Raw genomic sequence first — 27,621 nt, 5'->3', positions numbered from 1 at the left:
GCTGGAGTTACTGTTATGCGCAAGATGCTCATCAAAATTCTCAAGTAGAAAAATCCAAGCACAAAAATTGGGAATCCATGATGACATTCTGACTGAAAAAAGGAATGTTGACTCAGTGGAGATGCATCCCTGCTCCACAAATGCAGGGGCACATTTCCTAATTTCTAAAAACTAATTTGTTGAGATAGTTTGAAGCAAATGAAACAAGAAGAAAGAAGGAGCAAATAAAATGGGAACGTTGAAATAAGCTATGTCACACTCACTTACACATGTATGAATAATAATAATAATAATAAAATCTAGAACATGTCTAATGTACATAGTATGTGTTGTACATATACAAGGGATCGAGTTCATTTAAAATGAGGCGAAACAATCTTGTTCTGGGGAATTCGAATCGTCGCAAGGCGAGTGGTTGTGCCGGCCTTCGTAGGTCGTTATTACCATCCGACAGTCCTCCGATAGACGCTCGACCCTCTTCTTGACTCGGCAGTTGCTGTGAGTACATCGATAATAACTTCTACATAATAAAATTTGATAAACCATGTCTAAGAATGATATACATACATATTATAACAGAAGGAAAATTTAAATCCTGCATTTTACTCTAAATTTGTTTTCAAGACATTTAAGGTGAATGAGTCTGAAATATAAGCATACAGCATGTCTAGCAAGTATACATACCATCGAAGAGCGAGTAGGGAGTAGGAGCATAGGCTGCGCTTACTTTTATTTAAAGGAAACTATAATTTTAGTTCTATTCCAACTGTGATGTAACGATGAAACTCTCCAAATACGAAGTTATTTGGCCTAAGGGCTCAACATTTCCTTCTTCTCTTCAGCATGAGACAGAAACCATGACATTTTCTTAGACTAATTGTACAACCAGGCATTATTATATTCAAAATTAAACTGGTAGTACAGTAGAAATGGTAAAGGGATAGTTTTCGGCTGATGNTTATAAATTCCCTTTCTCCTATGTCTGCAAGAATTCAAAAGAATCGAATTTGAAGGAGGAAAGACAAAAATAAGCCAATATGATAGCAACAGTAGTGTACTATCAGTATTCTCCTCTACTCCTCACACCAATTCTATCAATAATTAATGTTCATCATGCGCGCACACATACAGTTTTGACAAATCTATTTAGGCTACTAAGAAATTAAGTTATATGTACTTGTAAGAAAATTACATTAGCTAGCTTCCTAAAACAACAACAATAATTTTTTTTTAATCTGTATGTGTGGTGGTTCATTTCGATTTTAAAAGTGTCGTTTTTTACATAAAAAAATGTATTTTGTTCTCTTGAATTTACTTCTCTATTTTAATTCATCTTAATCTTCATCGATTTGCATATATGAAACAATCTAGTCTTAATTTCCTTATATATGTAAAAAATTCTTAATCCATTAGGATCAGTTAATTAGAATGAAAGAAAAAAAAATCAAAATAATAAACTAATAATGAAAAGATTTTGAGTTTTGGGGCAATATTAAGTTACTGTGCACCTTGGATGAAGGCTGTTCTTAACAACTTTCTGTCCATATTTCCTCCATTTGTAACCATCATCAAGAACATCTATGTCACTCCTTGTCTGAAAACAAAATCTTGGCTCCCTTAGCTTTCTCCTCACTTTGACTTTGTTCTTATCTGATGAACAATTCCTCCACCTGCCAAATGTATTATACATCAATCTGTGTTTTTATATATGCGACTCGGATTCCGGCTATTTTATTTAATAAATTTTTTTTATAGAATTGTAAAAAATATCAAGATTCAATATCCAACATCATAAACATCAAACACTTAGCATCAATCACTCAGTGTACAGAGATGCATACATATATATAGATATATATATATATATACATATATATACATATATATAGTGGAAGCAGCACTTGTCCTTCTCAGATTTCACTAAAAATATATATTCATCACATTAACATTGGCAGGCAAATATAATTGAAACAAAAAGGTATTCTTTTTGTGGGATTTCTACGATATATTAAGATCTTTCATTAAAAGTACATAAACAAATAAATCCCTTAAAATCACACTAATTCTCTATTAGTTCGATCCGAACCCGATATTTTAACATATTTTTCATATTTAATTATTTAAGCCTAACAGAAGCATTTTTTGAGGGGGAAAAAAAGAAACAGAAAAAATAATCCCTTTCGGATTAGTCTTTCCGACTCAAAATTCTCTATTTCCAAACATTGATGTTATATATGCCATACTTCATTTTTTTTTTGCAATTTAACGACTCTTCTCTTGGATTTTTTTAGATAAACAAATACAGTAAAAACGTAAATGATAACCTGGCTATTATTCAGACATGTGGCATCAAATTCAATGTTCGAAATATCATATTTTGCTAGGTTTGAGAATCTGAACTTTACAAACATCCCAATTGTATATACCATGGCCAGATCTTGATGAAAAAATATCTGTAGGGTTTCATTGTACGTAAGTCATTCATGAATATGTACGTACTTACGTGGGTCAGATCCCTCTTGATCCAGTGAAAAAAAATATGAACGCACGATCGATATATAATTGGTTTGATGATAAGATAAAATCCCAGATCGTGCACTTAAATAGTAAGAGGCTATGCCCGAGTTAAACTAGAAGATGGAAGTCTTTTTTTCGTAAAAAAAGCTAAACCAATTTCATGGAATAACAAGGAAAAAGAAAAGGAATTCAAGAAAATATCAAGATACCATGAATTTCCACCTTCATTGTTGTTTGCACTGCAATTTTGATCGTTTACTGACTTGGGATCCAGAGCTCCTATCTGTAATATAAATTTTATCCATTTAGTAAATTTTCTCCATTTAGTAAAAATTTCAAAAAGAAAACATTTTTTTATTCATTAATAACAAAGATCTTGGACTTGAAGCAATCAGTAATCTAAAAGTAATGACAGCAATTTGAAACCTAAAAGTGTACCCAAGATTTCCAAAGCGAAATGAGTACAGAAACCCAACAACCTGATCGTTATTCCATGAGGGTCTGTTGACGAGCTCGGTATGATTGAACCTTAAGAAACCATTATTGCTTGCAGCAGCCGCGGCTAACTTGGCGGAGCCGTCGCCTCCTCCGCCGTTCACGGGGGACTGCAACGATGACGGAGGCGTCAAAAAGCTCACGAATTGATTATGATCTTCAAACTGTACAAACCCCATTTCTTGATGAGGCACAGAAAAAGAAACTTGTAGCTGATCGTAAATGGGAGGCAGCCCTCTTTCTCCTTCCATTATTTGGATCTTTTTCTTAGCTTTTTTCAAAGGAAATATTGATGATGAATTGAAGAGAAAACATCTTGCCCTGCAGCTCTTATTTTCTTTCTTTTCCCTGCTGTATTTTGCTAGTGGATTGTGGGATACTATTGCATGTTCACAGTACAAATGTGTGGGGCGTAATACTTATACTCGTGCCTCTTCAATGAGGTGGTGTGTTTTGTTTTCTTTCGGTCAACTTAAACTCTCCATGGAATATTGTGCAGTGGATTTTCAGACAGTCGTTTCTAATCGTATTGTGTTTAATTTCTTCAGTGAAGATCGATCACAATCAACTTCAAGTTTTGTTATATATGTTTGGATTGATCATTTTCAGCCTATATCGTAGGATCGAGAAACTATAACCAGTGATACCAAAGTTTGTAACTCGAATATTTTAAATCATATCAAATTTCGATTAATTTTATCTAACATATATGTATCTTTTGTGTAGTAAATAATCGAGAATAAAATCTAACAATCATGTTTTTTTTAACAAAGAAATATATTATTTAGAAAATGTAGACCACACATATATACATAATGATTTTCTTCTAAACAAAGCCTATAATGCTTGAAATAAATATCACAAGTTGTTGATTTAGTAATGTGAGATTACTAAATAATTAATGATTTTAAAGAATGAAATATGACATATCTTGGTCCTATGAAGTCCAAATGATTTGAAATCTAGATATAACGTAGAAAACTCAAAGAAGATGATTCTTATTTTTGGTAGCTCATCACGTAAGAACTCCAAAGTTAAGCGTGCTTGACTTTGGGCAATTTTGGGATGAGTGACTGACCCACTGGAAAGTTTCCTAGGTGCGTGTAAGTGAGGACATAAGCACGCTGGAAAGACTCATCTTGGTACAGTGAGGACAGTCGTCGAATCTGTAGCGTTACAGCCAAACATAGATATAGCCTAATTATATTATAATTTATTAATTATTATATATAGTCTCAAACATTCGGGTGTGTAAAATTGTTAATGGGAATGGCCGAGTGGGCAATCGTGTGATCAAAACATAAAAACCATATATTTGAATTTCTGGAAAAAAGAATTTGCATGAGTTTGAAATTAGAACTTTCCGTTAATTAGTTGGGTTGATAAGATTGTAATATTATTATTAAAATATTTGAATATACAAGGATGATTTCGTGACTCAATCAGATAATTCATCGGGTCACATTTGCACTAATCGTCACGCACAAAAACTAACGGAAATTCAAGAAAACCATTATAATTTTCAAGTCTCACTTAAACTTTTTTCCATGTTGTTAACATTTTTCAATCACAAAAATTCTTATGAGATCGTCTCACGAAAAAATTTTGTTAGACAAATTTCCTATCACACATGCATGATTCATGAAAAATATTATTATTTTTTTGTAAATATGAACTGATTCAGCTTATAAATTCATGAGACCGTCTCACTTTAAACTTACTCTTTTTCAATTAATATAAAAAGCTGCAATCCGCATTTAGACAAGAGAACTAATAGGAATGTGGTCCATGAGTTTTTAAGTCTCCATCCAAGTCAAATAGGAAAAGAAAATGATACGGGTTTCTAAGAATCCACCAATAGGAACCCTTACTTAGGAGTGGTATATCGTCCCGTACCGTACCGAATATCCTATATCGTATAATGTACCAAAAATTACGATATAAAAAAATTCATACCGATATCATACCGAAAATTTCGGTACATATAATTAGCATACCGATTATATCGAAATTGTACGGTATACCAAGATTTCGGTACGGTATCGATATATACCATTTTTATATCGAAAAAAAACCTTACATTTTAAAATTTTTATAACTCTATTGTTTTAAAATATTATATGTTTTAAAATTTTTGTATATTTTTTCGATATTTCGGTATTCCGGTATCTCCGAAATTTTCAAATTGCATATCGTTACTGAACCGAAAAATTCGGTATTGTTACCGTATCGTACCGAAATATTTGGTATACCGAAAAGTTGGTATTTTTTCGGTACGGTAATCTCGATATACCGTGCAATTCGGTGTTTTTTCCCACCCCTACCGTTACCAGATGGACAAAAACAAAACAAATATTATAATTGTGTTTATCTATATGATATAACTTATGATCTAAATTAATCTAAATTTCCAATAAAAAAATGTTAGTCTTTCCTTCACCAAATTTTTTTTAAAAAATAACATTGATATTGCTATCATATTAAAATTTGTAATATATTTTTATGATGATTTGAACAATAATAATTTAAAATTGAAACCCTACATCGATTCCAAAATAGGAGAGGAACGATGCACTAAACGACATGCGGGCCATGCTCGAAATGTAGGAGATCGATCATTTTGCTATCCTGAAAATTAACTTTGTACAATTAATCTTACATAATAGAGATCAATTTACCAATAGAGTCACGTGTATATATTGGGATTAATCTCTTAAACTTCACAGAAAATTTATCGGGGAAATCATTTTTCATCTGAAGTATAGATTTGGCGCTATAGACGTCAATGTCACTTCGGTATCATGCATGTCAAGTGTGACATTGGCACCACGTCATAAAAATTAATAAAATCGAGGAAAAACAAATATTAAAATTGAATTTTAACAACATGATAAAGCAAAATCACAAAATAACAAAATTGCAAAGTTCCATACTGCTCGATCACTGTTTATCTAAAAAATGTTATTATTTTTGTGTATACTTAGATAATGTTTTTAAAAAATTTCTCCATTGGTGAATATGATACAATAGTTATATTACTTTTGCTTGTAATTCATTGTGTAATTCTATTCATGTTTACGAAATAGGATCGTACAAATCGGTTTGACCAGGATCCGATTATTGTTCGGACAATACTTAAAAACCGTTTTAACGGTCGAATTGGTTCACTTTTTTTTAGAATAATTTTTTTAGAGTTTAATTGTTTCTCATATTTGAAATCTTAAATTTTATTTTTGGTTATACATATGATAATTTAGATTTTAAACTTCGTTAAAAAAATTATTTTAATAATATTAGAGCTTATTTTATTTGTAATTTTTTTTAAAAAATATATATGTAATTCATCTAATATTTTGATTATATGTAGGTTGCTGCTTATATTTTAAATTTATTAATTTTTTTTATTATTTATATAAATTTAATATTTTTAAAATTTAAATATATTATTTACTATATTATATTATTATTTTATTCAATGCAAAAGTGTTCTTGTCTGATTGACCGGTTGAACCATTATTAAAATAAATCGGTTCGAGCATCTATCCTGTTATGAAAATATTGGTATTTACTATATGTTTTTAAATCATAAATATTTTGTCAATTTATTTCTAAAGAATCTTCTCCTCCAATTTGACACTAAATATAAATTAAAAGAAAAGAAAGGATGTTGATGCATGCATGGCTATGGTGGTGCCTATTGGATTATGCTTTAGGCAGTAATAATAGAAAATAATTTCCCCCAAAGTAAGAAAGAAATCTAACTTTTTGTTTTGAAAAGATTTTCTGCATAGAGTGGTGTAATTTAGGACAAGCACGACTACATTTGGAGGGATACGATAGAATAACAGTCTCAATTCTTTATAAAATAAATTAGATAAGGTAAGACGGGTTAATCCTACCGATATTCACTATAAAACTTTTTGTTTTGAAAAGATTTATCTGTAAGACGAGTTAATCCTACCGATATTCACAATAAAAATTAATACTCTTAGTATAAAAGTAATATTTTTTCATGGATGACCCAAATAAGAAATATGTCTCACAAATACGACCCGCGAGATCGTCTTACACAAGTTTTTGCTTTCTTTTATATAGCGGCTAAAATTTTAAAGAATTGACATACACACTACTAAATCATATTTTAATAATGTAAATGACAAACAATATAAAAAGACAACATATAGAATAAAAATTACAATTATTCTATTCGATATTAGACTATAAATTTTAGGTGTTAGAAATTGTTCTCCATTCAATGGAGTAAGGTTTGTGTTCGCTTTTAGTACATAAAATCAATAACAATTATATATGCGATTATGGATTTTTTTTTAAATGGTCGAATTTAGATAATTTTACCGTAAATGTTATTTGGTTTAAAATACACAAAAAAATATTTATTTTTAAAAAAATTATATTTGTAATATATTAAAAAAATGAATATCGCTATATTATATCATAAAAAACAAACACTTTCTTGGTTTTTTGTTCTTTTAATTACCTTCTCACATATATTTTAATATTTTTATTTACTGTAATTCAGCAAGCAATAATGAAAATTTTTATAATCTTTTTTCTCCATATACGAGTTGGGATGCAAGGACAATAATCCAATCATGTCACCCGAGCAATTTGTTTTTAAATAAATTAAATTTATAATCAATTTGCATTTTTGTTATGATTTAATGCTTACAAAATCATACTGTATAAATTATTATCTCTTAATATTAATATATATTTATAAATTATTATCTCTTAATATTAATATATATTTATATAAATTCAATACTAAGAATCACTAAATTAAGATTCTGTCCACAGAAAGGGATTGGGTACTGATAGAAATCTGACAATTTAGTAATCATATTTATATATCAACCATTCCTTGCGTGCACCTTGGTAGTAATAAACTATATATTATTTTGCATATTTGTACTATTAAAATAATAAATAAATAAAATTTTATATTTAGCAATTCCCCCAATACAGTCAAGATTTCAAACTGAAAAAGTTGGTAAAAATGGAACAAACTTTCAATCCATACTGTGATAAGTACAAATATTCAGGGAATATATGAGGATTAATCATTAGCTATAATAACATCACAATAAATTTGAATTTCTACTGATCCCAATTCTCAAGATTTAGCATGGAAAAAACCAAAAAATCAGTTCGAGTAAAAAAATTATTCCAAAGTATAAAAAGAATTTTGCAAATTATGTTTTTTTTAATGTTTATCAATTTATGATTTTAATCATTTATATAATCACAAAAACTCTTGTGAGACGATCTCGCTGATCAATTTCGTGGGTCGAATCTCTTATTTGAGTCATCTATGAAAAATTATTACTTTTTATTGTGAATATCGGTAGGATCGACCTGTCTCACAGATAAAAATGCGTGAGACCGTCTCACAAGAGACTTACTCTTATATAATTGAATTTCAATTTTAATTTTTTATTTTTTTTGTTTTCGTAATTTTATTTATTTTTTTATGTGATATTGATATGTACAATGTCAAATAAGTACTTTCATAAAAAATATTAAAATTACAAAACAAATTATCAAAATATAAAAAAAAGAATTAAAACTCGATTTTGATAACAAAACTGACAAAACATCATATATGAAAGATGAAATATATTATTTACATTATTTTTTGTAGCCAAATGTTTTCTATTCCTTTAACCAAATATTTACATCATTATTTAATTTCACATAATCATTTATTAAAGCAATTCATGAATGGCATCATTTCGATTTTCTTTGGAAGATATTGAAATGACCATATCACATGTATGTCAAGCAGTAATTTTACTCTTTTCATCGTTATTTTCCATATTTTGAAACTATATTTCCAAACATTCATTTCGTTTTACGATAATATATATCTTTTTTTTTCTGAATTTTATATTAATATATTTTAGAAAACTACTATTTTTCGATAAATTAGTAAAAGAGTAGAAAACATATTGCTAAATAGGATATAAGACTACATATTTGGGACAAATAAAAAAATAAGATAAATGATCTATGTAATTGGGACGAAGAATGTAACACATTTTTCATATTTAATATTAATTTTCTATTCTTTTACAACCAATCGATATTTGATTTGTGTTTTATCTACTAATTTGTTTATTTAATTTCTAAAACATTCATTAAAAAAGAGGTTGTTAGGTGCAATAATTATCTCTGTTGGATAACAATCGAAACGTGGTGCTTAAGCTGCTGGTCGATTTAAAATATTTGAGTTGCATTGTTACTAACTTTTGGCCAAGTTACATGTTCGATTCTCTTTGATTGCAAAAAGTGCCATTATTGGTAGATATGTTGTTGAGTGTAATAATTGTCTCTGCTAGTTAGAGCTATTGAAACTTGCTGCTTGAGCTGTGCGTTTTAAAATATTTGAGTTACACAATTACCAACACAATTAGATGTATAATTTCATCACATCTAACTTGATGTCGTCTCAACGGTGCTCACACGTGTCCAAAGTGAGTTACCCAAGAGATCAATTCACACACACACACACCACACATATTTCATTGGATCATAAATAATATTGCATGACACAATTTGATTTGTAGGATGAGATAATGAATGATGAGATGATAAATTTAAAGATAATGACAGCACAGTCATTCTTTAACTTTAATTATTGTAAAACTCGAATCAAACACGAGATGATATAAGGATATTGAATATATATCTTCCACACCAAATATTATGACACCATGTGCACATTATTTACTGTGATCTAACAAGAATTAACATAATGTAATTGGAATGTGAGATGAAGAATGGGACACGAAGCTCCACTTTGAATAATCTTGGTGGCATTTGAAAAAGAAGCTTACCTACGGATCCGACAATCTCATGATTATTCATTAAAATTTCAAAAGAGCAATAGATATTGCAAGTTGAAGCAAATGGGGATGTAAGTAAGTATGCGCTGAATTCCATGCAATAATAATGAATGCTTCCTTTCAATATCAAATCAACCCTTTAAATATCTTCCAATTTTCTATCATTACCACACTCCTCTTATTTGGTGGTGGATCCCCATTTCTTCCTTTTCACCTCTAGTTTATTTTTTAATCTTTTCTTAAAGCAAAATTGTGAACTTCATCCCGTTTCGAACGTCTGACTTAACATAACAACCCTAGAAAAAGAGACAAGGAGCTAGGAGACGACTCTTTCTCAGATTATTTGGCAGAGTTAAAGTCTTACGAACCAAAACCTTACGCCAAAGATCAAGCACTGAACAAGACCAAAATGGAAATCATATACTTTTTTCCACCCTTCTAATCTATACTCATAATCGACAACAAGTTTAAACAAATTATTTCACTCCAAACTGAATAAGTTTGTACTTTTTCTAAACCATAGAGACAATTATGAAACATATTAAATATGCAAAAATATATGAACTAGTTCATAGCATTTGATGCAGATTAACTATAGTTCATAATGGTTAGAACATAAAATGTAAGAAAAAAAATTATGCAAAATTTGAAGGTACAGCAGGCTTGTTTACGCATTTAACATTCAAGATTAAGAATTAAACTACCAAACCATTTGTCATACAAGTGAATATATAGGTCCACAAAGTTCAACTTTCTGCTGATAGTAGCCTGTAGCCAATCCGAACACAACGTTTCGGAAATAAACTCATCCAGAACTCAACCCAGCTTCTAAGAGTTTGTTTGATGGTTAACTACCATGCTCACAGCTTGGTTGTTGAGACCAAAACATAAATTGGATGATAATTAAGTCAGAGAAATAAAAGTTCCAACATATAACAGGGATCATTGTTTCGCCGCCCTTCAATTGCTACCTTTTCATCAATGTTGCTGTAGGTTCATCTCCATCCAACAGAAATCCCGGATCACAAGCTCTCTCCTTGCACACAAAAGTTAAAAAAAAAATATGACACGAAATGTCAGATTAATTGAGCTTGAGACGTTGAATCATAGTTCAAATTGTTTCCCTTCAAGCACTGCTCGAAAATAAAAGTATGTTAGTACACTACAATTTTCATGTAGGGTGGTACCTCTTTCAAAACAAATTCTTCCACGCACAGCTCATTTATATATAAGACTTAAAGTAATTCAAGAATTCAATAACAATATCAGAACATGTGTAGCGTATACGCTCCAACTTGCTCGAAAGTACAAACTCAAATAAGAGCAACAAGCATAAGTAATTAAATATGTAGAGTAGACTTGAATCGCATTGCCTCTGCTCTAATCTCTCGTCCTTTTTCATTGTATAAGCCACAAAATCTGTAAGCTAATATATTATTGATAAGGTAATTTACCTAGTTTTATAACAGTAATTGATTCCTTTTGTGTAAACTAGAGTTGATAGAGGGCAAGACACTTGGATATCATAGAGCTTTAGGGACAAGGTGAGGCACGAACCCTTTTAAACGGAGGTACACTAAAAAAAGATGACACACTAGAAATTTAAGCATCTCAAGAAAACTTTATTGCCTAGCATCCTCATGTATTAAACAAAGTTTTGAATGACAATAAAATAAATGTTCATAAATTTATAAGCAAAAATCAATGATTATCAACAAAGTGTGCCTTAAAACGATTCGATCCTTTAAACCGCGCCAAGGAAAGTGATCTACAGCCAATGTGTATGCTTTATTGAAGAGATATCAGATATGCCTTGGCTTGCATCTGGGCTCAAGGGGGGAGCCTGGCTCCAACTTGTCTAGGTGCATACTTTGTGTAATTTCAATTAATATAGTGTAAATGATTTTTCAAACTAATAGAGTGTAAATGATATCCCGGAGCTTGGTTTTCTGTTTTGACTTGTGGTGAGTAGGTTAATTATAGGCAATGCTGCCTTAACACATGGTACAATGGGTTTATGCCCTAAAAGTTCCAACTAACATGCTAATCGCATAAAGAGAGTCCAGGACACAATAGTACCTTTCGATGCTCTTTTGAAACTAAACTTTGTTTTGGGGGTCCTGAGCCCTCTTCAGAAATTTCCTAAATTCAAAGTGAAGCACTTTCTTGTTCCAGAAGCAGAAATAGAGGTGACAGATAAGGCAACTCTTTTAGAGGCTAACTTAACCGTTCCCAATGCATAAAATTTATTTGGATCCAACTCTTGTTCCTCCAGGCTGATTTGAATATTCTCCAACACTTTCGCATTCTGGAGTAAAAACTTGACAAACTCCATTGGGAATACAAAATAGCAGGACCCAGTAATCTGAACCTCTTTCAGATGATATGACAAACAAGCCACATCCTCATCTCTGGACTTCCAATCTTCCTCGAAGCCCTGGAAAAGAACATAGTAGAATGTATTCATGAGGAAATAAGATTTAATAATCTTGCACACAGGAAAAATTGAAGAACAAGAAGAATCTTTTGAGATTGCTTAGTGAAAAACAGAAAATTCCCTTTACAAATTATCAAACATTATAAGTTAGACATACTTACCATTCCTGGTCACAAGCACATACTGTACATTCTGGGACAGAATATATGTGCAAAGACATCCTATCACACAAGATGATTATATCAAGCAGAACGCAAGCACGGAGTACATAACCATGTTAAAGCCAGGGGATACAGCCAAAAATTCATTATCAGTAACAGGAAATTCATCATGCTGGTTCTACAATGATAGATCTGCAGTTATTGTCCATGAAAAAATACTGATTTCCCTGTAATTATAATGTAGAATCAATCCATTTATATAGTGATGAGCAATAAAAACAGTTATTTCAATATGTCTCATTAAGTAGCAGTTGCGAGGACAACAGACTATAATAGATGAAAACAAGGCCAAACAAACAGGTGGTACAGTTTTAAAATTTTGTTTCAGGAGTTGGGCAGAATTACAAGCAGCTCCAACCTACAGGTAGCTTGCCTCACCCAGGAGGTGAGAAAAGTCGAGTAAAAAAACTCACAAAAGCTTAAAAAGATAGAATCACCAGGCAATAACAAAATACGTATATCCTCTGTGTAGGAAAAGATTCTCTATTATCCAGTGTGAAATAAACTCAAGGAAGAGGGAACCAACACTTGCACACCCTCAATTGCATATGACTCCAACATCAACAAATCACTTCCCAAAGGCAATGCAAAATTAAAAGCACTTACCCACGTGAATTCCATGGAAAGTATTTTAAGATTGGGTGTCAGCTTGAGTAAGTTGATTAACCCCTCCAGATAGCGTGCAGCATATAACATACATAGCCTCAAGGACCTTGCATTTGGTAAATGGCACCCTGATCCACGCCGAGCCCTAGAAAGATACTAAGCAAAATATGACAAATAAACAGTAATGAGTAAAATACAAAGAGAAATTCACATGTACAAGATTGAAGTACAATTTGTACAAAGAAAAAGTAAAAACGGCAGTACGCTGAACATCAATTACCACCATAAATCATTTATAGACAGAAAGTGTAAAGAGAGTAACTAGAGGGGATATGGTTCTCTTATGTTTATGAATTTCACTACAGATAAGGGTTTGGTTCGGAATTTTTCCCATCAGAACCAAAAAGAAAACAACTTCATAGATTAGATTATTCTTCACAAGTTGTTACCTAGTCAAAAAAGTGACTAAAACTATAAACCTTTGTAGGAAAAGTCGCGAATTCATGGTTTTCAGGGTTCAGATAGGTTAATTGGCAGTCTGACAAACTAAATTGAAAATTTTTGGTCCAGAGAACGTTTATTAATGTACACTTTTGTGAACATCCAATACAGCTTTGTCTATTAATAAGTCCATGAAAACAAACATGCATGCTTTAATTGAATGTGGAATTCGATATTAATAACTTTGGTCATGGTACAGAAGGAAACATGCTAAAAAATTTGGTGAAATGAAATATAGTCTGAACAACAGATAAATTTTTCTAAGCAATACTTTGATGAAAGCTATTCTTTCTATCCTCTTATTTCTAGTGGAGCACAAAACTTTGCATGGTGAAAAAGTTGGGGCATCTTACCATCAGTACTTACCTGTTGAATAAAAATATTGCATTTAAGAAGGAAAAAAACAGACATGGTCGGCAGCAAGATCAATACTCAAATAATTGAATAAATGATGATTTCTTTCTCTAGAACATTCAGACTCCAGATGATCTGTAATAATATCAATGTATTGGTTTAATTATCCATGCGTACTCAGTCCCATCTGGGGGGTGATACATTTCTTAAAAAGAAACACGAAACTAAATAAGGGACTGTGTAAGTATTAAAAGCTTAGTCATTTGTATAAAGACAATAGAACCCTAAACTATTTCAACAATATTTCTACAGTTGTCACGACTTACAATCATCCTTTATCTTTCTATTGTAAATTACAGTTAAAAAGGAAGTCACAAATGGCCTAATTAAAAGAGTGAATAACATAAAAATAAATAATTCCACCATAAATCTCACAAATGCTCATATATTGCTGTGCTAAAAATACCCTTTGAATCTTAACCAAGAGTATCCTGTAAGCAGTGTGCTTTAGAAAACATTTTTTAGACAATTACATCAAATCCATATTGACAAAAGCACCAAATGTTTGTTCCAATGCATACATACCAGGGGAACCATTGATGGTAATGATAAAGCTTTTGCACAACTAAGAGCAGAGATCATTGCAGCCAATTTAGGTTCACGCAGTACATTATACGTCTCATAGGACACCTCAATCATCGCATGGTTCACAGATGACATATTAGAGAACTCCCAACATATTACTGGCCCATTATAACAGAAGTTCACAAGGTTTGGAGTGTGCAAGTTTAGCCTGCCATGAAATAAATGTGGGTTGAACATGTCATGGCGCATATTAAAAAATGTGAACTTCTTAAGGTTTGGAGCTGAGATATTTAGAACTTCGAGCATCTGCATGCGACAATATTCCAGAGATAAGTTCTCCAGAACACCACAATCGGTAAACAGTTTCTCAGAGATCTTGGCATCATTGAAATAAACTGCAACCAATCGTAAACTTTTCAGATTTCCAAATGCTGCTGGAAATTGCTTTTTAACCGAACCATCATAATATTGCCTTAGTGCTGACAAAGATTCAGAAAGTGCAAGGCTGAATGGATAATCATCTACAGTAAATCTCGCCTCAAACTGAAGTTCTTTGACATTTTGGGTAGCAAAAAGACCGATCAACAGATGAAATTGTTTGACGTCAAAATAATGACACGAAATACGAAGCTGGGTGACTTGAGATGCCTCGCTCATAAAGAAGGCCCGGAAAAAGAATACCCAAAACTTTGATAAACACTCACAATAATTCAACTGCAGATATGGCATCTGGACCAGAAACACGTCGAAATCAAATTTCAAGGAAGGGACAGAACTCCATATGTTCCTCCAATTTTTTCCTAATGCACTGGTCCGAGTAACATCAGTGGCATCAAGAAATGAGAGAATGTGATAGAGAATATCTATAGGCAGATTGCTCAGCCTATCTTCACGAACTAGCTTAATCATTTTTGCACGCTGAGTGTGTGACCGTTTGTAATATGCATGATCCATAGATGACATGACAAGATATAGCAACAAAGATATGCTTGAGATATCCTTTAAATAATGCGATAAAGCATACTACATCAGGTTTCTGCATTCAGAAAGAGAAAACTGTCAGGTACTCAGGGAAACATCCACTCACAGAGTTTTAGCAATAGGATGCAGAATAAATCTGGAGAAATGTTTAACAAAACAAAGAACAATATGGTGTTTACATTATACATTCCTGAATGCTAACCAAAACACAGCAAGCCAAAGTGCTTGTGATGAACTTTTATGAACATATGGTGAAAATGAAAAGACTATGTACAGACTATATAAGCTACTGTACTCCTGAAGATTCTAAACACGAAGATACAAGATATATGAAATACATAATTTTAGAAACTAAATATCAAAGCGATTGACAGACAGAATCAAATTAGAGATTCTAGAAGTAAATCGAATTAATCAAACAAACTCATTTGGTGCAAGTAACTAATGCAAGGTTGGCAAACAAAATTAGCAAACTAAAAATGGCCATCACCCATGCTCATACATAAAATTCTTGCACGATTGAATTGCTGCTTGGGAGTGAGAATAAAAGTTCATCTTCAAAACAAGTAAATCGGAAATATAATAAATTGGATCAATGTTCTATCCTTTTTGGAAATTGTTCTCGCCATCACAATCAGCGAAAATGCATAACTTTGTGTGAAAAGTATATGATAACAAAATAAGAAAACCTACAGAGAAAATTCATTTCGTCTAATTTAGCATTAAATTCGGGTGCCATATATTCAAAGAGAAAAACGAGAACTGAAGCACAAAATTCACAAATGACCTAACATTCGTTGCATGATTATACCCTAGCAAATGAACATGAAATTCACCAGTGATCAAATAAGGACGAATTGGAAAGAATTTAGGCATGCTCATATAAATAGATGCAGAACAAATATAAGGGGAGGGGAAGGAGGGGGGTCTTCACGTTAGAGGGGGAGGCGGCCGCATTAGAGTAAATAGAAAATAAGAATACCTAAAAGAAGAATGAAAGAAGGAAAGACAGAGAGAAAGAAAGATATATAACTGAACAAAATTTACTTCAATTAAATTAACAAATCAAGTTTCTAAGCATAAGATTTCATTTAGAAATCTAAAGAAAGCGCTTTCAAAAAAAAATAGAAATCCAAAGAAAGCAAGAAACCAATATTTGACTGCACCAATATTGCGCCAAAAGAAATTACAAGTCCAATTGAAGAAAAAATTTTAGGGGAAAATTACAAAATAATATAAGGGGATTTAATGTTGCACTAATAGATAACGGTTTTGTCGCATCATATGTGCATTTGTCAAAAAAGTGCAGAGTTGCGTCCATTCACAAGCAAATTGCTTTTAAAGCCATAGCAATTAGCAAAACTTTGGCTGGATCTTGTGTTTTTCTCCCATGCGCAAGGTGCACTATGTCAACACCCTCCTTTCTCTTCTTTTTCTATCCCCTTGTTTGTCTTTTCTGAGTTTCCTTATTCTCACCATGACATGCAACATTCAAAGTACCTGTTATTATTAAAATAATTAGTATAAAGATAGTAAAAATCTCTGGATCGAGCGTTAAAACCTTACGCAGATGTCCAGGTTAATTAATTTATTATCATCTGACAGATTTTTCTGAAACATGCTATAATTTGTAGAACCACTTTTATTGCTAAAACCTAACTTCATTCCAAAGATTGCACCTGCATTATCAGGAATCTTGATGAATTACATCTAATTAACACTTCTACAAGGTGCACTTGTGTGTGTTTCACAATAAACACTGCTAGAAATTTGTTACGCATCAAAATATGACATAGCACAGGAATCCCATCAAAATAGGGGCTAAGCAAAAGAAGAAGGCATAGACTGAATTAATGGCATAAATGCACCAAAAGGAGCTAAGATAAAATTTACTTACTAAAAAATAATTTAAAGAATCAGCCGACCAAATTGCACGAAATAGAACGAGCAAACAATAAAAACTGAAAAAAACATTCATCGACATTATAAAACTTTATACTAAAAAATCCAGCATGCAAGTGTAAGAAATTCACCCAAGAGCATCTCAAATCTCGTGCTGAAATACCCATAAAATTCTAGAGCAAATATCAAACCACGTCTGCCCTAGAGTTTCTTGCCAACCCTTCCACAGTAGTAATAACCTTAAACAATCAGAAATATCATTAAGTATGAAGAACTATATTCAGATATCAACGGAAGATAAAAATAAGTTATGATCGTAGTTTAGTGCATCCAGCTATAAAGTATAACCATTGATTTCTAACTTCCATTAGGCTCATCTCCTTCCAATCAAAGGATAACTCATTTCACTTTCCACAATATTGCCTTTAATTTCCTGAAAATATACAATCCACACCCGTATATTCTTCCCAGCATAACCATTTTAATAGTAAAATTCAATCGGCGAGTACGTAACGGTTATCTGCTAATAGCACAGTGAATTTTAAGCATCTTTCTTTGTGTGTGGTTATGAAACAACTCCAGCTAATTCTATCAGTATAGATACTATAGCTTCCTGAAATTCTGCTCTCAAAACATATATAATGCGGATAAGATTAATGTCAAAACTGTCAAGCCTGAAGAAGGAATTATAATAGCCTTACAAGCTGGAAGACCTGAAGAAAGATGCAGAACACAAAGATAATCCGAAAACCGCAGGGTGAAAAAAAATGGTACTCATTTAATCAATGACTATATACCTTTAAAAAGAAAGCCAATAACTTCAAAGATTTAACCAGAATAATCCCTTCAACGACCCATGAGGATAAGATTGACAGCAGCAATCTGGCTAAAATACAGAGGAATTCCCAAACACAGCACAATTTCCAGAGCTGTACCGCCAAAAAGCTCCGTGCAAAGCAACGTAGGAGGGAGGCGCGCCTGAAAGTCATTTTGCTGGTAGTCATTGAAACTCCTGAATTATGAAAATTTTCAGATAAATATATAACATCAACCCGAATCAAATCTCTGCAGGATTTACTATAGAGACTGGAAATTTCCACTGGTTTGAATGAATTTCTGAAATATTCATAATTCTGAAGGAAGTCGATCGTGTTTTGTGGAGACTACGAAGCGGATATTACGGTTCCCGGAGAATCGCATTTGACGGAGCTTTCATGGGTAAATTAGGAAAAAGGGACTTAGAATGACTTTTTTAAAAAAAATGATCTATTGTTAAAATTACTTTTATCTCCCTGCGTTTTTAGGTTAAATTCTTTAAACACACGCCTTTTCCCTAATTTTCCCCGATTAACACGTCCATAGCTCTTTTGGAAAAAAATTTGAAAAGCTCTCCGACCGTTCTCCTAAAACCCTGGAAAAACGCTTCCCTCAAGCGACGCAAACTCAATCAAAGGAATGGCAAACCAAAATGTGGTAAGATTCGCGTTTATTTCGATTTGTTGCTTCTGTGTTTATGTCCATTTTTGTGATTTATGTATGCCGTGTGCGTGTGAATCGACCGTGTGCGTGTGAATCGACGGTGTTTTTTTTACTTTGATGGTCGACGTTGAGAGGTATGCCATAACGTATGGTCGACCTCACATGGTCGACCATCAAAGTAAAAAAAGCCAATAGATAATGGTCGACCATCGAAGTTGGTCGGCCAATAGATTATGGTCGACCACCTTTGTTTGTATTGTCGACCATGTGTTCCAATGGTCGACCATAAACACATGGTCGACCATAGGTTATGGTCGACCATTCGACCACCCTTGTTTGTCGACCATGTGTTACAATGGTCGACCATATACACATGGTCGACCATAGGTTATGGTCGACCATCTTTTCATCAATTTATTTTTATTTTCCTAACTGTACTAATTTTTTTTTGTCACAGGTCTATTTGCGGAGAAAACTAGGCAGAGATGCAATTTTTCGATGCAAATTGACAATTCAATCGAGATATAAAGAGATTTCTGAGAAGATTCATCGCTATTTGAACAACGACGAGAGAACCCATTTTTTCGAGCAGTCGCCTTTTGGTAATTTGGTTAGGTATTATAGAGATTTTAACATTTCAAGTCAAATTATATGGTATTTAATGAGTAATCAGATTGTTGACAGTAGTAGTGATGATTTGTGGATGGTGGTGCGCAAAAGACCGGTTAGATTTTCTTTGTTAGAATTTTGTTTAATAACGGGTCTCGATTGCGCTATAGAGCCCGAAGATTTATCAGATAGAGGTGTATTTGGCACCACACACTTTCCCGGTAAGTCTGAGATTGCTTTGAGTGATTTGGAGGGAAAGATTATTGTCGAAGAGCATAATGAGACCGGTATAGATGTGGAGAAGATAAAGATGGCGAACCTATACTTTTGTTGTGCCGTATTCGGTGAGGCGACGAGGAAAAAGACGATGAAGATCGACCCTAAATACTTGAGGCTTGTAGATGATTTGGATAGGTTCAACCATTATCCCTGGGGTAGAGTAGCCTATCGGGATGCTGTCCGATGTTTGAAGAAGGACCTTTTAGGGCGATATAATTACCTCACCGAGGCACAAGGTCGGAAAGAAGTTGACGGCAGCTTCCTTGTCGGCGGTTTTGTCATGCCTCTGCAGGTATATTATTTTTTGAATGTTAAAGTGGATTTGTTATCTTTATTTCTACTAGTAACATTCTTTGAATTTTATGTTACAGATCCTTGCTTATGAATGTTATCCGAGCGTGGCACAAAAGGTAGCAAGGAGAAGAGATGTGGACGGTTTGATGTTGCCCAGGATGTTTCAGTGGGTGACTAACACGTGGTCGTCAAACCGTGCCCCAACTGGCGCTGAAATCGCTGCAGCCTTTGGTGGTTCTCCTATAGATGTAAGTAATATGAATTGATTTGATATAATAACTGTGGACATTAATTTTTATTAATCTGACCTGTTATTAATTATATGCAGGATTGTCTTGGATTTTTGACTCCTACTCCTGAAGAGCTAGTTTCACCTTATTACACGACCGGGAATTTTGTTGATTCTGCGCCTGATGCGGTCATCACTCGGGTGGTCGAGCTCTGGAGTCAAGGTGAAACAGTCATATGTAGCGAGCACCCTTTGGAGTCTCCCTCAGTCCAGCACACGCCTTCTGCACATTCAAGTCCTGATGATTTCGGCACCTTTTATGGTGATATGAGTAGATCAGTCCAAAACACTCCTTCTCCACATGCATCTGCGGACGTTTCCGGCTCTCGTTCTGGGGATCTCAATAGAAACAGCTCCAGCACCAGTTCTCCTATGCGTACGGGTCCTAGAGTCCACTTTGGACTCAATCCTTCCCGCCGCCCATCACCCTTGGAGCATCGTTTCGAGAGGCGGTTGACTGCGTTGGAGGATTCCGTTAGGGCTTTGCATGCTAAGATGTCAGCTGAATTTATTGAGACGAGGGCGTCTATCCGGAATATGAATATTGTTTTAGATGACATGAAATCGAGTTTTAATCTTGGTCTCGATGAGTTGAGATCGAGTTTGACTGCATAGATCAGAGACGGTTTTGTTGAGATGAGGTCTAACATGTCAGTTCATCAGGACAAAGATTACAGCGTAGCCTATAGCAGAGGGCGGAAGAGGAAATCATCTGAGGCAGATTTTGGTGAGTTGATTTTTATTAATTATATTTATTTTTATGTAATAGAATGATTTAGTAGAATTGTCATTATTATTTTAATTTGTTTAATCTACGCTGTTAGGCGTGGATGATAATCTGGTTAGGGAACTTGGCAGTAGTAGCCAAACACTACATATATTTGAGCCAAACCTTCCAGTCATTACAGAGGAGTCCTCAGAAGGTGAGTTAATGCATTTTTTTGATCTTTTATTTATGTATAGTATGTTAAACCATATAATTTTTGTTTTTAGATATTCAAGTGACTCCGGATGCGCGTAAGCCAGGTGGCGAGGCGACCACGTCGAGAGGTTATTACACTACACCTTGTCTATTCATATTTGCATTAAATTAGTTATTATTTTAATTTGTTTAATGTACACTGTTAGGAGTCGATGATCATCTGGCTACCCAACAGATATTTGACCCTAACCTTCCGATCATTACAGAGGAGTCATCAGAAGGTGAGGTAATGCACTTTTTTATCTTATATTTATGTATAGTATATTAAACAATATACTTTTTTGTTTTTAGATATTCAAGTGACTCCGGTTGTGCGTACGTCAGGTGGCGAGGCAACCACGTCGAGAGGTTATTACACTATACCTTGTCTATTCATATATTAGTTAAAGTTGTTATAATTGATCAATTTACGCAGCGACCCGTCAGTTTGGGCCAATTAAAGATGACGGTGTGAGGCCACTTGAGGAGACGGTGACACTGAAGGTTAAAAACTCGCTGGCCCGAGTTAGGGCATCGATGCTCGACCGTTTGCCAATTACGATTCGAGGTTTCTATGCCGAATATGAGAAGTCGTACTACGGGCCCATGGCGATCGCAAACTCACGTGTCACTTTGTCTGTAAGCATTTATAAAGCTTTTAAATTTGTAGAGAACTTATTTTAAATATTAAAAACCTTTTGTTTTGTTGAATTCAGCACATCAGCGAAGCTCTCCGTGGATTGCTTGAGATGCAGATCAGACATCCTGAAGTGATGTCGCCAGATGTGTCGTTGATGGACTTCAATTTCTATAGTTCGATGTCAATATTGGCCGAAGATAAAGATGATGTTGTCAACACAAATCTGGTTGAGATAGTGAAAAGCAGTGATCCACAATGGCCGTGTATCTCGTGGGAAAAGGCACGAAGAATTCTCATCCCTGTTTACAGAGATAGGCGATGGTTTTTTCTTAAACTCGTTACAGGGGTGAATAAGTGCATTATATATGACTTGCAGCGAAGGCACGATCCGAACTTCAAAGATCTGAATGAGGAAATAGAGCCTATACTTATAAATGCTGCTCATCTGCTATCCATTGTTGGGAACAACCCACACCCTGAGAAGCCATGGAATATAAAGCTGCATGATGAATTCAGTGCGAAGATTATACAGTAAGTTGTAAACTTTCTATTTGAAATTTAATAACGTTATTAATGTTTTTTTAAATTGTACAGTAAATAATAACTTTTCATGTTATTTTCTTTTTTCACAGTGAAGACTCCGGAGCATTCGTGTTAGCTGTTGCTGGATATTCTTTGTCTAAGAAGAGTGCCCATGTAGTACTGACTTTAGATGAAAAAATAGTATCTGAGTTTAGATATTTTTTAGCTTGTAATATGTTCCTTAATGATTGGTCATTGTTGTAATGTATCGGACAATATGATTTTTATCTAATTAATGGACAAATATTTTTTGTTTTCTAATTAGTTCTGGTATTTTGGTTAAATTTTTTAGCTTGTAATATGTTCTCTTTGTTGGTCGACCAAAAAACTAATTATTTGTTGGTCGACCACTGTCATTTTTGGTCGACCACTATAGATTTATGGTCGACCACTTTCATTTATGGTCGACCACTCTCTTCGTTGGTCGACCAAAAAACTAATTATTTGTTGGTCGACCACTGTCATTTTTGGTCGAACACTATAGATTTTTGGTCGACCACCATTTGCTGTTGGTCGACCGACTCATTTATATTGGTCAACCACTCTCTTTGTTGGTCGACCAAAAAACTAATTATTTGTTGGTCGACCACTATGCTTTAGGATTTAGGGTTATGCTTTAGGGTTTAGGGTTTACGGTTTAGGGTTATGGTTTAGGGTTTAGGGTTTTACAAAAGATGAATCCTAAATACAGGATTATGTTATATAATTTACATGTGTCACGATCAGAAAACTTATGTTACATTTTACAAAAGATGAATCCTAAATTCTGGATTATGTTATATTTTTTGTAAAAAAATATTAATCGTAATCTCATGATTATGTTATATAATTTACATGTGTCACGATCAGAAAAATTATGTTAGGGTTTTACAAAAGATGAATCCTAAATTCAGGATTATGTTATATTTTTTTAAAAAAATATTAATCGTAATCTCCCGATTATGTTATATAATTTACATGTGTCACGGTCAGAAAAATTATGTTAGGGTTTTACAAAAGATGAATCCTAAATTCAGGATTATGTTACATTTTTAAAAAAAAATTATTAATCGTAATCTCACGATTATGTTATATAATTTACATGTGTCACAATCTCACAATAATGTTATTTTTTTTTTCAAAAAAAAAATCGTAATTTCAGGATTATGTTATATGTTTTAAAGTAATGGTGGGATCACAATCTCACAATTATGTTACATTTTTTTTCAAAAAAAAATATAAATCGTCATTTTAGAATTATGCTATATTTTTTAAATTACATATGCATCACTGAAACACAATTTGAGTATTTTTTTACATTATAAAAAACAAGATGATGTTATATGTTTTAAGTTGATGGCAGGTTTATTTTTACGTATGAATAACGGAATCATAATCTCACAACTATCCTAATTTCACAATTATTTATGTTACATATTTTCGACAATTATTAATATCTATTTAAAAACAAAACAAAACTAATGGTCGACCACCAATCTCATGGTCGAACATGAGCTTGATGGTCGACCATTAGTTTAATGGTCGACCATCAACCTCATGGTCGACCATGAGATTGGTGGTCGACCATTAGTTTAATGGTCGACCATCAACCTCATGGTCGACCATGAGGTTGATGGTCGACCATTAAACTAATGGTCGACCACCAATCTCATGGTCGAACATGAGCTTGATGGTCGACCAAATAAAACTAATGGTCGACCATCAAGCTAATGGTCGATCCCAAGCTATCTCTTGCTGAATTCACCGATGGAAGGAATTCTGTTTTGTTTTCTTCTCCCAACTCTCTTCTCTAACAAAGGAGGCAACACCTGCTGAAAATTAATGTTGCGTGGCCATTCATTTTCTTCCGGAACGGGATACACAGTCTCTGAGTAAGCCATGCACCATGACATTGTAGAATAGCACTCTGAACACATATCATATAAATCAATCTTCGCTATCCAACTGGCTGCGATGGCATGAGCACATGGGATTCTATCAATATCAAAAACTCGACATGTGCATCTTTTTGATTCAAGGTCCACAATGGCAGAATGTCCACGACTCCTAACATCAAACTCCAGGCGTCCTAATTGAAAAACTTGCATTCCTTGGGCATCTGTGAACCTGCTACGAAGAATCCCCTCGATCGTTGGGGTCAAGTTAGTGTTACTTGCAATTGATGCGTGGCGATATCGGGCAAACCAAGATGAGGCCAGTTTCTGTAGAGAATCTAATAGTGCAATGATTGGCAGCTTCCTTTCTTCAAGTAATCTAGCATTGATCGACTCAACCCCGTTTGTCGTCATAATATTGTAACGGGTCTTCGGACAATACGCTCGAGTCCATCTATCAAGTGAGTCTCTCTCGTCCAAATATTGCGCTGCCTCAGGATATCTATTCCTAAAATCATTGTATGCATTATCAAACTCGAAAGTTTTATAAATTTTTGCAATGTGCAAAAACATTTCGGTTGCACCCTTCTTTTTGCATCTAGTCTTCATGTTTTGGCATAAATGCCACGTACAATGACCATGATGCGCAATAGTATGAATGCTGATATATGTCTGTTATGCTTCCTCGATTCATCTGCTCAACCATGTGCAAAAAACAACTCAATTTAGTAAAACTATGCGTAGGATCACCTTTCAACATATTGTCTGCTAGTTCTTTCCCTTTCCAAGCCTTGTAGTATGATATATCAGCATTCATACTATTGCGCATCATCGCCATCACCGCTTTTGGTATAATTGGCACTGGCTGACCTTGGAAATTATCCACCAACATATCACGAACAACAGCTGAACTCGCTCCACGGATTCTCTTTCGTCTCCCAGTCAAACCACATGTGTGTGTCTTGCAATATGTTCGAACAGAGAATGCACGCGAATCATTCTTAATCAAAGAGTTTCAGATTCTCCACTTACAATCAGAGACTACACATTTTACGGCGTACACCTTTTGACTACTTTTAACCGTCTCAAATTCAAAGCAAGCTTCCAAACTTATTCTAATTAGCTCTTTTTTCACCGCTTCTCGGGTTGGAAACTCTTGACCAACAAACAAGTTTGAACCATCCGTGAATGAAAATGTATCATTATCAATATCCACATCCGCATCCATATTTGCGTCATTGCTTTGAACCAAATTTGCCTCAACCTCAATTGCGTCAATACGTGCTTCATCATATAACTCGGCTGCGTTACTACGATCCACATGCATGGCATCCACATTATGTGCTTCGTCGAAAAAATCACTACTATTATTACGATCCACAGAAACAATATTCAAGTGAAAATAATCATCAAAATGCCTATGTTCGTTAATATTGCAATTGTTTTCATCAATACCATATCCGTGCACATTATCAAAGGAATCAAAAGAAGCAACACATTCAATTTCAACTTGAAGCACTGGCCTACTTCTCGGACAACCAAGATACAAATATGCTTTCAAATCATGGTCATTCTCTATATAAATTGGTTGAATATTGCACGGCAAATTTAGAAGATAACTCAACCTCAAGTTGGCAGTGTCTTCTACCTTCCCAGCTCTATATAGTTCACTTTTTAAATTTTCAAAATAACAAATATCATCGTCCACTGGAATAGCAACAAACTTTGCATTGGCCCCTGGATTCCATTTATATACGAGCCCGTCCGTCACTTCCCATTTTCCATCAAAATGAACAACAATAACTGTTGGCATATCTACAAAGTGCATAAACAAATATGATAATTAGAATGAGCAAAATTTGTTAATGGTCGACCAAAAATTTTGTTGGTCGACCAAGAAATTTTTTCTTCTTCTAGAAAGATGGTCGACCAATAAACGTTTGGTCGATCAATAAACGTTTGGTCGACCAGTAAGAATTAATTTTGGTTGAAATTCATTTTCATTTTGTCCGTGAACAAAACAATGAACGACACAAATTATAGATCTTAATTTTGGTCGATCGCTGCATGAAATGAAGAAAACAATGGACTGGGTTCAAAGAAAATGGAGCAAACTTACTTACTGGATAAAAATTTTTCTTCACATACAGACGAATTGGTCTTCAAATACAGAAGAATGGGGGCAACATATGTTTTAGTAGATTTAGATCTGGATCTGAGGAATGAGCGCAACAACAGTGTTCAATATCAATTTATTGTAACGCGAAAGAGGTAGATGGGGTAGATGAGTTCTTTGAATTTGGGAAGCTCATAATAGAGAAAATGTAGGTGGAATGAGAAGAGAGAAAAGATAACAATTAATTTAAGAAGTTAAAAGTTTAATTAATGTTTAACATACTAATTAAAAGTCAACTTTTTAAAAAAAAAAAAAAAAATCAGACCCCTTGTTTTTTAAATCTTTCCTAATTTAATCCCATTTTTTTAATTACCCCTTTCATCCACAAAAGATTAATTATCCGAATTTTGTTCGATTTGGGCACATATTTGCCACGGTTTGGTGCAGTCTCGAACATCCTTTCTGCTTTGGCTCATATTTCGGATTCTAAAGCGTCGACGGCGGCGGTTTTCTTCATCATGCTCGCCGGAGAAGATCGTGGTGGGTGTTAGGCGGTGCTTTTTCTCAGCCATCGATTTCTAATTCATCGGACGGTGACCATCATCTGATTTGGTTGGATTATACAATGACCAATCCATTTCTCAGCCCACTTTATAGCCCAACCCATATTTGTTTCAAAATCTGGCCCAAATTTGCATCAGAAAACTAGGGACTAAATCTGAATTTCCATATAACTTTCATTTTGGTGATTAGTATCTCCTGAAATCTAACTAACATTTATATCCATGTGAAAAACAAAAGGTATAAAACATTTTATGAAAAATAAATAGTCAAATACAATCTTGTGTTTTTTAAATCTAAGCAAAAAATCCCCTCCATTTTTTGTTTATTCTTACTAGTTTAAGCAAACAATAATGTTACTACTAAATAAAAATTTTAATATAATTATATTTTCGTTATTTAAAGATCCAATTTTTTTACAAAATAAATGATAAATAATCAAAACATACTTTTAAATTTTTTATTAACTTAA

General features: G+C 33.6%; 4 protein-coding genes across 7 annotated transcripts; 2 read left to right on the top strand and 2 right to left on the bottom strand.

Annotated features, from left to right (window-relative positions):
* Nucleotides 1–251: 251 nt before the first annotated feature.
* Nucleotides 252–3,509, bottom strand: LOC140985116 (probable WRKY transcription factor 12). The gene is made up of 4 exons (XM_073452873.1): nt 2,997–3,509; nt 2,727–2,800; nt 1,509–1,670; nt 252–520 (listed from the first exon to the last, which is right to left on the bottom strand). The coding sequence occupies exons 1-4, from the start codon at nt 3,261–3,263 to the stop codon at nt 358–360; spliced, it is 666 nt and encodes a 221-aa protein (XP_073308974.1). The 5' UTR covers nt 3,264–3,509; the 3' UTR covers nt 252–357.
* Nucleotides 3,510–10,579: 7,070 nt separating this feature from the next.
* On the bottom strand, nt 10,580–18,666 carry LOC140984881 (F-box/FBD/LRR-repeat protein At3g26920-like). 4 transcript variants are annotated; one of them, XM_073452558.1, is made up of 6 exons: nt 18,263–18,666; nt 16,927–17,242; nt 14,583–15,618; nt 13,143–13,298; nt 11,958–12,315; nt 10,580–10,914 (listed from the first exon to the last, which is right to left on the bottom strand). In XM_073452558.1, exons 3-5 carry the CDS (start codon nt 15,543–15,545, stop codon nt 12,010–12,012), a joined length of 1,425 nt encoding a protein of 474 aa, XP_073308659.1. In that variant the 5' UTR covers nt 15,546–15,618; nt 16,927–17,242; nt 18,263–18,666; the 3' UTR covers nt 10,580–10,914; nt 11,958–12,009. The 4 variants fall into 4 exon arrangements, with proteins under 4 accessions (XP_073308659.1, XP_073308660.1, XP_073308658.1 ...); XM_073452559.1 differs by lacking the exon at nt 16,927–17,242; XM_073452557.1 differs by lacking the exons at nt 16,927–17,242; nt 18,263–18,666 and adding an exon at nt 17,597–17,680.
* A 730-nt stretch (nt 18,667–19,396) lies between these two features.
* Nucleotides 19,397–21,030, top strand: LOC140983950 (uncharacterized). Its single transcript, XM_073451103.1, has 3 exons — nt 19,397–20,124; nt 20,204–20,374; nt 20,455–21,030. The coding sequence occupies exons 1-3, from the start codon at nt 19,606–19,608 to the stop codon at nt 21,028–21,030; spliced, it is 1,266 nt and encodes a 421-aa protein (XP_073307204.1). The 5' UTR covers nt 19,397–19,605.
* LOC140983949 (uncharacterized) lies at nt 20,913–22,252 on the top strand. The gene is made up of 6 exons (XM_073451102.1): nt 20,913–21,142; nt 21,240–21,338; nt 21,409–21,465; nt 21,813–22,015; nt 22,093–22,196; nt 22,249–22,252. The coding sequence occupies exons 1-6, from the start codon at nt 21,052–21,054 to the stop codon at nt 22,250–22,252; spliced, it is 558 nt and encodes a 185-aa protein (XP_073307203.1). The 5' UTR covers nt 20,913–21,051.
* Nucleotides 22,253–27,621: the final 5,369 nt, after the last annotated feature.

This window comes from Primulina huaijiensis, chromosome 9 (assembly GCF_012295235.1).
Source record: "Primulina huaijiensis isolate GDHJ02 chromosome 9, ASM1229523v2, whole genome shotgun sequence".
Lineage (NCBI taxonomy): Eukaryota > Viridiplantae > Streptophyta > Magnoliopsida > Lamiales > Gesneriaceae > Primulina > Primulina huaijiensis.
The sequence above is the reverse complement of the archived record's forward strand: the minus strand, read 5'-3'. Positions and strand labels throughout refer to the sequence as shown.

What these genes read in the sequence shown, in the direction of transcription:
- LOC140985116 (XM_073452873.1), bottom strand. Translation starts at nt 3,263, where the DNA reads ATGGAAGGAGAAAGAGGGCTGCCTCCCATTTACGATCAGCTACAAGTT. An exon ending in CCTCATGGAATAACGATCAG is followed by an intron (nt 2,801 to 2,996) that starts GTTGTTGGGTTT and finishes TTTATATTACAG; the next exon opens with ATAGGAGCTCTGGATCCCAA. An exon ending in AAGAACAGCCTTCATCCAAG is followed by an intron (nt 521 to 1,508) that starts GTGCACAGTAAC and finishes TTTATTATGTAG; the next exon opens with AAGTTATTATCGATGTACTC.
- LOC140984881 (XM_073452558.1), bottom strand. Translation starts at nt 15,545, where the DNA reads ATGTCATCTATGGATCATGCATATTACAAACGGTCACACACTCAGCGT. An exon ending in TACCATCAATGGTTCCCCTG is followed by an intron (nt 13,299 to 14,582) that starts GTATGTATGCAT and finishes TATTTTGCTTAG; the next exon opens with TATCTTTCTAGGGCTCGGCG. An exon ending in TTTCCATGGAATTCACGTGG is followed by an intron (nt 12,316 to 13,142) that starts GTAAGTGCTTTT and finishes GTTCTTTTCCAG; the next exon opens with GGCTTCGAGGAAGATTGGAA.
- LOC140983950 (XM_073451103.1), top strand. Translation starts at nt 19,606, where the DNA reads ATGAGTAATCAGATTGTTGACAGTAGTAGTGATGATTTGTGGATGGTG. An exon ending in GTTTTGTCATGCCTCTGCAG is followed by an intron (nt 20,125 to 20,203) that starts GTATATTATTTT and finishes TTTATGTTACAG; the next exon opens with ATCCTTGCTTATGAATGTTA. An exon ending in TTGGTGGTTCTCCTATAGAT is followed by an intron (nt 20,375 to 20,454) that starts GTAAGTAATATG and finishes AATTATATGCAG; the next exon opens with GATTGTCTTGGATTTTTGAC.
- LOC140983949 (XM_073451102.1), top strand. Translation starts at nt 21,052, where the DNA reads ATGAGGTCTAACATGTCAGTTCATCAGGACAAAGATTACAGCGTAGCC. An exon ending in TACAGAGGAGTCCTCAGAAG is followed by an intron (nt 21,339 to 21,408) that starts GTGAGTTAATGC and finishes TTTTGTTTTTAG; the next exon opens with ATATTCAAGTGACTCCGGAT. An exon ending in ACTCACGTGTCACTTTGTCT is followed by an intron (nt 22,016 to 22,092) that starts GTAAGCATTTAT and finishes TGTTGAATTCAG; the next exon opens with CACATCAGCGAAGCTCTCCG.